At 40.9% G+C, this 12196-nt stretch overlaps 1 protein-coding gene across 2 annotated transcripts; it reads left to right on the forward strand.

Moving 5' to 3' along the window:
• Positions 1–212: 212 nt before the first annotated feature.
• npat (nuclear protein, ataxia-telangiectasia locus) lies at positions 213–11593 on the forward strand. Of its 2 annotated transcripts, XM_053647409.1 has the most exons (18): positions 223–355; positions 478–550; positions 734–852; positions 1008–1068; positions 1146–1224; positions 1615–1655; positions 3200–3409; positions 3515–3590; positions 3724–3835; positions 3982–4073; positions 4182–4263; positions 4781–4877; positions 7697–7795; positions 8032–9387; positions 9593–9705; positions 9811–9901; positions 10010–11253; positions 11404–11593. In XM_053647409.1, the coding sequence occupies exons 2-18, from the start codon at positions 514–516 to the stop codon at positions 11482–11484; spliced, it is 3990 nt and encodes a 1329-aa protein (XP_053503384.1). In that variant the 5' UTR covers positions 223–355; positions 478–513; the 3' UTR covers positions 11485–11593. The 2 variants fall into 2 exon arrangements, with proteins under 2 accessions (XP_053503385.1, XP_053503384.1); XM_053647410.1 differs by having other exon boundaries at positions 213–550; positions 3518–3590.
• Positions 11594–12196: the final 603 nt, after the last annotated feature.

Raw genomic sequence — 12196 nt, forward strand, 5'->3', positions numbered from 1 at the left:
GGGCCTATTCGGTAGTGAAATTCATGTCTAATTTACATGTGATTTAATAGTTTATTTTAATAAATATCAAAAATCTAAAAGGTGTGCGTCATACCTGTCACCTAGATAAACACTTTCCAGTTGGTTATATGACTGTAAGTCATTCCCTTCAAATGCTATTGAAGTTAGAAACGTGTTTAACAATATCGTATGTAACTTTAGAGATGGTCCCTTAATTTCCTCATATCCGCGAATATCGAACGTCCAACATCAAACCAACTTTAATCCAGTGATTAACTGAAACTTCTAGACACTCTTGGGCAACACCGGAAAACTACAATTCCCAGCTCTCTGTCATGTCATGAAGCACATCCGGGTAACTCAAGCTTCTCCGCGCCTTTTCGCTTCATGGAATATTTGACCCAAACCGACAGCGTTAATCTTATCAGTGTAATGTTGTTTTGTATGTAATGGCATTTGGAAAACATACATATCAAGTTTAAGTCCACTCTGAGGATAAAATAACGCCTGAACATGCTGCTGCCGTCGGATGTAGCGAGACTTGTGCTAGGTAAGTTCAGATATGTCTACACTACATTGTTAACGTTACAGCAGGAGGACTAGCAAACAAACACAGGAGCTGCTCAAATGATAGAAACCTTTCAACCCTCCTCCCCGCCTTGCTGGACAGCCAGAGAGTGTTTATTTTCAGTTCTTTTGCTTGTGAGGACACAGATGTTGTTGTTTTGTGTAGGATACCTGCAGCAGGAAGGACTGAGTGCTACAAGTCGAGCATTTATCCTGGAGAGTCCTAACCTGAGGGAGTATGCTGAACACAGCTCTGAGGATGGAGTTATTCCTGCCTGTGTGTTTGTAAGGCATCTTCTTATCTCTTAACTATCATATGTTGATGCTTTAATGGAAAAAAAATAATTTGATTCATTTGTTCATAGTAATAATCCTATATTTTGCAGCTATAGAACGATCAAAGGAATGAGTGTCTAATATGATCGATCTTGTTCTTTCAGTCTCTTTTTGGAAAAAACCTGAACACAATTCTCAACGAATACGTTGCTGTAAAAGCGAAAGGTAGCAGACATAAGATATGACGTCTCGTGGATTTTATCGCTTGTTGTGTCCTTAGCTGACGTGCATTTCTTTTACAGAAACATGTCAAGAGAATCAAATACCAGTTGTAATGACCTCGTTGTGGAAAAAGCTGGACTTCACTCTCAACCAAATCAAGTGAGTTGATGGCTTTTGTGTGTTTATTATTAACAGGCGTATTTCATCGCGGAAGTGAACCCAAAATCGAGCAACCTCTGAAAGATTCGGAGGAGCTTGCAATTTTTTTTTCAAATTCTCGGCAGATTTGGGCTAATACGCATGATGTGACGTCATCAGGACGTGCGTTCAGCCAAAGCCCTCTGTGATTCACATCTCGTTTACCAAAAACCAGCAAATGCCAATTCAAGTAGTTTTCTGCAACAAAAAAAAAGAGAACAAAAAACTGCTTTTTGGTCGCAACAATCACAAAAAAACTCTTCCATATAGAAATCGTCTATGAACTGGAATTTGGGGTAAGTTCTTCAGCAGAACAGTCTTCCTTGTTTAATTTATGCTTTATGTTCACAGATCTATGCAAAACTCTCCTACTGTTCAACAAATCCAGCGGCGTAAGTTGAACCTCTGTCTACGCAATTAAATGATTATAGCCAGATGGCTTGTTTTCTGTATGTGAAAAACAGAGTACACCAGAGCAAGGGTTTTCAAATGGTTTTTGTAGTCCAGTACCCCTTTAACTGCAAAATAAATTTCATGAACCCCCTCAGTATAGGTGTATTCCATGAACCCCCTCAGTATGGATGTATTTCATGAACCCCCTCAGTATAGGTGTATTTCATGAACATTATTTAACATTTTTAACACATTTTTTGGAGCCATAGAGCTTTCTAATCCTGAACACCTTAGGTATGAGTTGGTGCTTGAACCCCTAAATATAATAACTTTGATAATGTGGGTTATGATTTACGCCACTGTAGCAAATAAAAATAAATAAATTTGCGGACTCTGTGGCGATGCTTCATGGACCCCCGTTTGAGAACCACTGCACTAGAGTACAAGTCACCTAATACTGACGATTTTCCCCAGAATATTATTTGTTTGTAAATACAAACCAGATAAATTTATCAATCAGTATGAAGTATGTTTTGATACTGTTATCATGCATGGTTATTTATTTATTGTTTTAAAAGAAGTCTGATCAATCAACATAATATTGTGTCCCCAGTGGACACACTGTCTAGCATTATTAAATAGCAAACATACACATCTTATATATGCTAGTTTGTTGAGGCAGACTAAAAACAAGTCACAAATTTTAAAATCCTCTTGCATTGAACCCCAAATAAGCACATGCATCTATAAATAAACCTAATTTTTACAAATATGAAACACAAATGTTCGTTGAATCTTTGAACTAAATGTCCAACCGGAAACACATTCAATTATGTTTATATTGAAATATTTGTAATGTGCTTAGTAATTCTGCTGATTTGGTGGTTGGTGCTGCATTTTTGCTATATCTGTAAGTAGTTAGGGTTGCCTGCTGCTCTCATGGCACAAGGAGACGTTGATCTCAAACATGAGAGATAACAGGTCAGGTTTCGCCTTTGGCCCTAAAAACCAAAAAGCATGACCTTCTTTTTTTCAAAAGTGTGTGTTCAAAGTGAAGACTGCCGACTCTGGACTAAAGTTAGACTTGGTAAAGGTAGTTCGCGATCTCGGAGATGACAAGCACAGTGGTGTTGATAGCAGTATTAACATGAAGGTTAAAGGATTGGAACCTTATCTGTGTAAGCAGATAGTACAGATGAGGAGGCGAGAGAGCTGGACAGACTAACGTTAGCCTCTCTTTAGGTAGAGGCTAAATCCCACTGCCTCCATTATAAGCTGGAAGTTGAACAGCATTGTGGGTAATGTGGGAAATAGACCAACATGTCGACACCACTGAACACCATCGACACCATGTTGTGGTGTAATATACACGTTGTGCAGGTTGGATTTTTCTTTTAACTGAACGCGGAGTTTCACTCAAATGTGCGGCTGTGAATAGCAACGGGGATAGGAAACATGTTCTGTTGCTAAGCGGTAATGTTACACTGCTATTTTTATGGAAATATTTAAATTTTTAGTTCAATGGTTCTTGTGTTGTGAACAGTCCGCACCCAGAACAGCATTCAGAATATGCGGCACCAGAGAGCCCTGTCCTCACCTCAGTCTCCTGCCACCGGGTGCCTATCAGTGTCCACTCCAGGGAACTGTGTCCCCAGACCTGTCCCAGCTCCCCAGGGCATCCTGGGACACTCCACGCCTGTGTGCTACACCTCCCAGCAGACCAGACCTTCAACAATCAGCTTCTCTCAGCCAGGTGAGACCTAAATATTAGACCAGTTAATTAATAATAATAAAGAGAGAAAAAGAAAGGGTTATGGTTCTGTAATGTTGGTGTGTATATTTTATTCTTTCTGTACAGCAGAAGCACCTTTGCAAATAATAGTGCCTGACCATAGATTTACCCCAGGACCATTATCTCCAGCTCGCAGGAAATGGTAAGACAATAGCCGTGGATGTCATTTACTCTCATTTATCCATTAAAAATATTGAAGCCATTATCGATTATCTTGATCACCTAGGAAATAAAGTATCTGTCTTAACATGAAGGACTCTTCTGTGTTATTTCAGCGACTCTCCGAGGCGAAGAGGAGGTCAGTTTGGGATTAGCAGAGGCGTTACAGTGACCAGCATGCTCACTGTGGAATCGCAGAGCCAGGAGGCTGTGACGGAGAATTTATCTGTAAGCCCAGACAAAACTCTTTCCTCCCTGCGCACGTTATTCCTTTAAAGGTTTACTTTCTAATATTAGGAAGTATTGCAGACAAAACCGTACAGATCACAGTGTGAGACTTTTTATTTTTAGTGGTATACTTATTTTCTTTGCAGCAAATGGTGATTGAGAATGCCCGAGAAAAGATTCTGAATGACCGATCTTTACAAGAAAAACTTGCAGAAAATATCAACAAAATCCTGGCCAGGTAATGAACTTTACAGACATGAAACATTGTCACGGTTATAGTTGATATGTTCTGGTTCTGGATATTTTACTGTCACATCACGTCACTGATGTTAATGTATATTGACAGCGATAACAGCCCGCAGACATCTAAGGCAGCGTGCAGTACAGTGGAGCAAGAACAGTCCATAGATGAAATACTGGGCTTACAGGTGAACGACTAAATCAGTCCTTTACTTATTTAAACTGACTTTTACAGCATTTAGCAGATGCCCTTATCCAGACTGACTTACAGAAGTGCTTCACGGTCTCCAGCAATAACATCATGCTAGTATAAATAGATCAGGATCTAATAATACAGCTAGGACAAGGAATTTTAAATTAGTGCTTATTTAATTACTTGGTGAAGAAGTAGGACTTCAGTTTCAATTTGAAGACAGCCACGGGAAGTTCGTTCCATCGCAGCACAGAGAAGTGACGAGATGCATGTTTCTGTTGTATCTTGAGGGATGGTGAGGTGAGCCGTACTAGAGGCTTTGAAGGGAATGTAGTGCAGACTGGGATTTGATAAGAGAGCACAATTTACTCACTTGGTGTGTGGTTTTTGTATTCATATCATGTGAATGTAGTTGTTTTTGTCTTCAAACAGTGAGAAATAAACCTCTCATTTGTTCATGAAAACACTGTATAAGTAGAATTTGGGGCTAATGTTTTCTGGGTTATGTTTAGGGAGAAATTCATATGACTGATGATGCCATCCAGGATATCCTTGAACAGACAGAGTCAGATCCTGCCTTTCAGGCTCTCTTTGACCTTTTTGATTATGGTAAGATTTATCATGCTGATTTAAGCAGACATTCCGTATATGCCTCTTTATTAGGTACTCCTGCAAATTTATGCATTTATCTAACCAGCCAATCATGTGGCAGCAGTGCAATGCAAAAAAAAAAAAATAAATCATGCAGATACAGGTCAAGAGCTTCAGTTGGTCACAACAAACATCAGAATGGAGAAAACGTGTGATCTCTGAATTTAACCGTTGCATGGTTGTTGGTGATAGATGGGCTGGGTTGAGTATTTTCAGAAATTGCTGATCTCCTGGGATTTTCTCTAGAGTTTATACAGAATGGTGCAAGACAAACACTGAATGAGCGACAGTTCTGTGGGCTGAAACACCTTGTTGATGAGAGAGATCAGAGGAGAATCACCAGACTGGCCTGAGCTAACAGGAAGTTTACAGTAACTCAAAGAAGCACTCTTTACAACCGTGATGAGCAAAAAAGCATCTCAGAATGCACAACACTTGCATTGGGGTGCATGAACTACAATAGCAGATGACCACATCAGGTTCCACTCCTTGAATCTGAGACTATCATGGGCACAAACTCACTGAAACTGAACAGTTGAACACAGGAAAAAGACCAGGTGATTTATTTATTTGTTTGTTTAAATCTTCAACTGCCCAGATTTGGTGAGTCTGCCATGATCTGACCATGTGGTACCAACATCCACGCGACAGATAAAGTTGCAGAGATCACACTTTTTCCCCATTCTGATACTTGATGTGAACTAAACTAAAGCTCTTAACCTGTATGAGCCTGACATGATGATTATATGCATACACAAACACACACATTTACAGTGCTCTCCACTAATATTGGCACCCTTGGTAAAAGCAAATATTTTTTTATAAACCTGTTGTTTGCAATTGTTTGATAAACATGAGAGCAGAGTATTTTTGTGAATTTTTTTAACAAGAGATCCAAAGGTTAAACAATAAAGACAATTTTTCACAGCCTTCTTTGCTCATATGTACCAAGGGTGCCAATATTAGTAGAGGGCATTTTGTGTGTGTGTATATGTATGTATATATGTATACACACACCCCATGGAAATTGTTGGTTTTCTTGACAATTTTGGACAAGCAAACATTTGGTCCTCTTTGAAACAGTGCCTGTTAATAAATGTTATATACTCTATCCACTGACATTTTGTAGTCTTTTCACAATTTAAATGAACAAAAAACAAATGTAGGGGTGTACTTACTTTTTCCATGTGACTGATCTACCACACCTTCAAATCCATAAAATTAGAATCAGGTGTTGAAGATTGGGTGCCAGTGACTAGAGCCTGCTTAGGGAGTGCAGGTGGAATCTCTTATTTATACCCCTCTCATATCTAGTGTCTGGTGTTCGCTTTGTTATTGTGTGTATAGTGTGTTGTCATCATGTCAAGATCTAAAGAGTTTTGTAAGACCTTCACAAAAAGTTGTGGATGCCTAGGAGTCTGGCAAGGGATTGAAAAAATCTCCAAATTTGAAATGCATCATTCCACTGTAAGGAAAATCATGTACAAGTGGCACACATCTCACACGAGTGCCAGTTAGTCCAGGACTTGTCGTCCCAGCAAATTCAGCCCAATTGCGGACCTTCTGATGAAAAAAGAAGTCTCCAAGAACCTGAAAACTTCATCACAGGATCTGCTAGTAAGTCTTGCAACTGTTGGTGTCAAAGTGCATGATTCTACAATCAGAAAGAGATTGCACAAATTTGATCTGTATGGGAGGTGTGCCAGGAAAAAGCATTTGCAAGACTACAGTTTGCCAATGAGCATATACAAGGGCTTTTGGAATAATGTGCTCTGGACAGATGAATCAAATATAGAGTTGTTTGGCCATAGTAACAGCACAGATGTTTGGCGCAGACCAAAGACAACTTTTCAGGAGAAACACCTGATACCTACTGTGAAGCACAGTGGTGGAAATGTTACGGTTTGGGGTGGCTTAAGGACTGGACAGCTTACATTCATTGATTTAACTATGAATTCTGCATCATATCAAAGAGTGCTTGAAGATAATGTGAGGCCATCTGTCCAAAAGGTGAAGTTGAACTGAAAGTGGACATTTCAACAGGATAATGATCCTAAGCACACTAGCAAATCCACCAAGGAATGGCTCAAAAAGAAGAAATGGACGGTTTGGAATGGCCCAGTCAAAGCCTGGATTTGAATTCCACTGAAATGTTGTGGGGGATGTGAAATGGGCAGTACATGCAAGAAAATCCTCAAACATCTTGCAGCTGAAAGAATATTGCATGGAAGAGTGATCATAAATACCAGCAGGCCGATGTCCGAGACTGGTGGACAATTATGCAACAACATCTACAAGAAGTTATTTCTGCTAAAGGGGACAATACTAACTTCTGAGGCCAAGGGTGTACTTACTTTTTCCACAGAAGAATAGCACGTCTATTGATATTTCTGTTGAATAAATGATTGAAAAAGCCAATTTTCCTTATAGTGTTGTTTAAGTATATCAACATTATTAATAGACACTGTTTCAAAGATGATCAAAAGTTTGCTTGTGCAAATATGTCAAAAAAGCCAACAATTTCTTCACCGTTTGTTTGAATATGCAGCCAGCATATGTGTAGAAATATAATAACACATTTTTATATACATTTACGTTATATTTATAATGCGTCATTTTTGAATGAACCCACAGAGCGTTTGTGTGGATGGTTACAAAAACCTTTTGTTTTGAGTACTCGTGTACATATTGCAGTTGAAATGTAATAATCAATGTATTGTGCATCCCTGTCTTGTACACACTGCTCGTTAATGTATCAACCATTTAATTCTTTTCAGGAAAAAATAAAACGGCTGAAGGTAGTGAGAATGCTGATAGAAGTAACAGTGCTCAGGAGAGTGATGAGCCTGTTCATATGGACGATGTTACAGATACAGGTAAACATTATGTAAGCTTCAGAAGTATAACTGACCATGCTTTTACATTGTCAGTTAATATTTCTGTGGAATACTATGTAGTATTTTATGTGGTACTCATACCACTGAAACTCTGTCATATAGACCACAAAATCACTTAGCACTAGACAAAAGATAATATCTTTTCTCTCTCTCTCTCTCTCTCTCTCTCTCTCTCACACTCACTCTCTCTCTCACACACACACACACACACAAAGGGACCGGACAGGAAGATTCCACATCAGGTGGAGAAACCACTACAAGAATACTAAGGAGTAGGAATGTAAAAGAGGCAAAAAGTAAAAGGAAGACAGCCATTCCTCTCAGCACACTAAAGCCAGTTCCAGCACCCTCTCAGTCATGTGCAGTTACTAAAAAAACAGCAACTCCAAAAAGAACTACTCAAAACAAAAAAGGCAGAAGAGTCTTGGTCAGCAAAAAGCAGGCCAGAGGCACGAGCTCTAACTTGAAAGGGCAGCTGAACAACAAAGTTGAACAACAGTCTAAATCATCATCTGATCCAAATGTATCAAGCTCCTCTCTATCTGAAGAGGGAGCAAGCATGGAGGTGGATGCTCCAACGTCTGAAATGTCTTTGAACTGCAGTACTGAAGGGAGGCCACAACGAGAGTTTCAGGAGTTCTCTCAAACTTCAACAAGTAGTAAACAAGCTCCAGTTTCCATGAAGCAAACAGAAAACACTCCCAAAGCGGGAGCAGACACATCAGGGAATAAATTTGGAGTTGAGAATGCAGGAAGAACACAACTACTTGCAAGAGCTCCTGAAGCTTCAGGACAGAGTGAGCTTTCGATCCACAGAGCAAATGATACTTCCACATCTAAGCAAGCATCACACAGTATTTGTGATGCTAATTTACTCAACACAGTAATGCAGCAGGAGGAGTCAAGCTCCAATACGAGCAAGACCAGTAGTCCAGGACCTATTTCCTTTGAGCCATTAGTTTCGGTTGTATCTGGGTCTATTGCCACCTCCTCCTCCTCCACAGTTATCAATCCTTCACAGTCTCAAACCATTGAGTCTGACCCTAATAAGATAGTAGCTCTTAAGATCATTATCAGTGATGAGCAGGAGCAGCAGGGCAGCGACTCTGCTCTAAACCAAGCTGTCTCCAGCATCAGTGGTGACAGTATTCCCACAATCTTCCTGTCCCCCCCAGCCAAATCTCTGACTAAGGTACTGCCCTCTACCCCTGGCTCCTCCATCACCCCAGAGGAGACAGCACAGGCAGTGAACAGCTTGCAGGGGGCCGATTCTGCTGGAGACCCAGGCATAAGTGTGCAGAACAATTTGCAACCTGCACAGGCACGGCCCATGGCACCGGAGACTGGTTTCATCCAGCTGTTACCCACTAACCCAACATTCGGAGGACCGAGCAGCTATTTTGTTGTGACGGATGCAAGTTCAGGAGTTGACCAGCATTCCAGTATGATGCTACTTCCTGGTGGTGCAGGAGAAGGAGCAGTATGTTCTACGGCACATGTTGTGGCAACACCACCTCGATCTCGGGCTGTGGTTTCCATTGCACCAAATGTAGCTCGACCCTTCTCACCTGGTAAGTCAGAGACCTATAGACTGCTGCGTTAGCTAGCGATAAACTAAAGTGCTACTTTGTGTAATCGGATTGAGTTCATTTTGAATTTGTAAAGCGTAGCTGTCTTTAATTAAATCTTCACATTCAGCATTTCCAGGATTTTGGTGTTTTGATCAATGTTCTTTTTTTTCTTTATTGTTCATTGAAATCATTCTTATACTTCTAGCATCAGCCATCATAATTTCCTCACCAGTTCAGCCCATGATACAGAATATGGCAGTCCCACTGTCTGTCTTAGGACAGAACAGTACAGGACAATTCAGTGTGGTACCCAGTCAGGTATGTTATGCTGATAGACATCAGTTTTTGGTGGAAATTTAACTTTGAGTTTACTGTTTTGGAAAATGGTGGTTTAATTAAAGTATAATTGAATTTGCTTTCCAGATGTTGGCTTTGCCTGGTCCGAATTTGGTGAACCAATCAGCAAAGGTTGTGCCAAAACCTAAATCAGTGCCTCAGGACAATGTGGAATTGGGTAAGGTTTCAGTAAGGAAGAAGCTTAACAGAAGACTGATAGTAATTCTTTATGTACCTGTTTCTCTCATTATTTTTGTAATCTAAAGAAGGTATTTCTATTTTCCAGGCAAAACTGTAATACCTGTTAGTGGGTCCAACCAAATCTCAAACAGCTCTCAGGGCTCACAGCAGCTCAACAGCTCTACTGGAGCAAGCCCTAGTACCCGAAGAATACTTTGCTTTGATGAGAAAACCAGCCAGACAAGTACAAATGCGGCTGCTGCTTCTCCTGCTGTGAAGGAGTCCATAAGGACAAAGCAAACCCACCCTTGCATTTTAGGCAAGACTGATGCCAAGAGAAGGGTCGAGACCATAAGATTATCAGAGCCTAGTCAGAGTACAGGAACAAAGGAATCTGAAAAGACTTCTACACTTCAGCAGCAAAAAGAGGCTACAACACACACACGGACAGAAACAGGGATTGAGCGAACTGTTAATTCCATCACACTCTTAAACAGTGCTGTACAGCAAAATCCATCTGTTAGATTGGATTCCAAAAAGAGAATACAGCCCACATCAAATACGGGAGGTGATTCAGCAGCACTATCGAACCCTGGGCACAGTTTGAAGTCTTCCTCTCAGAGCCTCAGGCCCAAGTCTACCTGCACCACAAAAGACAAAGAGGAAACACATGAACAGAGACCTGTGAAAACACCCGAGGTGCTCTCTAAGAGCAATGTCACACAGGACTCACCCAATGTCACTGCAAACAAGGAGAACGAAGTAGAAGGTGGTTGGCAAGAGCTGCGTCAAGCAGCTGCCCCAATATTGTCTACAGTAAGATCTCCTACACCTGTGTCTCAGGGCGGTTCGGGGAAACCAACATGCAAAACAAGCCCACTTACCAAGCAAGCAGTGGAGATGCTACAGGACATCCAGAGCCAGAGTCCCATCTCCACGCCACCCAGGAAGAGAGGCTCCTCAGACCTACCGCTTCCAAAAACACCTGTACCAGGTCGTCTCCAGGAGGACGTGGTGGATGGTTTGAGAACACCCCCAAGGCATGGGCGTGAAGTAGAGGCCACACCTAAACACCTGGCTCCTCCTGCTACACCTGACCTTCCTACCTGCAGCCCAGCCAGCGAGGCAGGGAGCGAGAACAGCATCAACATGGCTGCCCATACACTTATGATCCTGTCTCGTGCAGCCAGAACAGGAGCGCCTTTAAAAGACAGCTTGCGCCAGGAGGAGGCTGGGGTGGCCAAATCGAGCGCTTCCAAAGGAAAGAAGCGCAAGCACATTGAACCAAGCCCTAAAGGGAAGAAAGAACCGCACCTCACAAGTTCATCAGGCAGTAAGAAGAAAGCTAAGGTAAGTGGAGTTAATTGTTCATTGCAGAAGAACGTGACCCGTGGTCCAGCGATGAAAAGACATTTCCTGTCCTTTTGTGTATGATATCAGAATAATCGGTTATGAAGGAACATTGTTCAGAAAATGTCTGTCATTCCTTTTATCTTGTAGAAGCAGAAGAAGCTTCTCGATTCCTTCCCACATGACCTAGATGTCGACAAGTTCCTCTCATCGCTGCATTATGATGAATGAGGAAACGGGCAAAAATTCCAGAATAAATGCTGATGAGGCAGTGAGAGAGAACACCAAGCGAGAACACAACAACGAAATACTCCTCTTTCTCATGCTTCATATTGATATGTATAGTTGTATGTGTGTAATACTTACTGATGCAGGGAAAATTATTATAAAAAAGATTAGTTATTGTATAGCCACACACACACACACACACACACACACACACTGCAGTCCATCATTTTGAAGTCTACATTAATATAGTACATTTAAGATGTATTATTTATATTCAGTACTACATTATACTGGCAGTTCTGAAACATTGTACAGTAGTTCAAATGCACATGATACTTTTGTTAAATGTAAATTCTACAAACCTCTTTTTTTAAAGTTCTCTTGAAGATTTTTAAACTAAATAGAACTTCTAAATAAGGGAAATCTCATTTTTTGAAATCATCTGGCAGCAGCGCCATGCATAAAAGCATGCTGATAGGTTCTGAGCTTCAGTTAATGTTCTTAACAAACAGCAGAATGTGGAAAAATGTGACCTCGTTATCTCCGACTATGGCAGTAGTGGTGTTGCCAGAAGGACTGGTTTGAGTTTTTAAACAAACTGTTGCTCTACTGGGATTTTGACACAACAGTCTCTAGAGTTTACACAGAATGATGTGGAAGAACAAAAAACCATCCGGTGAGCATACATTCTGTAGGTAGAAGCACCTTGTAGATG

Source organism: Ictalurus furcatus, chromosome 17 (genome assembly GCF_023375685.1).
Source record: "Ictalurus furcatus strain D&B chromosome 17, Billie_1.0, whole genome shotgun sequence".
NCBI lineage: Eukaryota > Metazoa > Chordata > Actinopteri > Siluriformes > Ictaluridae > Ictalurus > Ictalurus furcatus.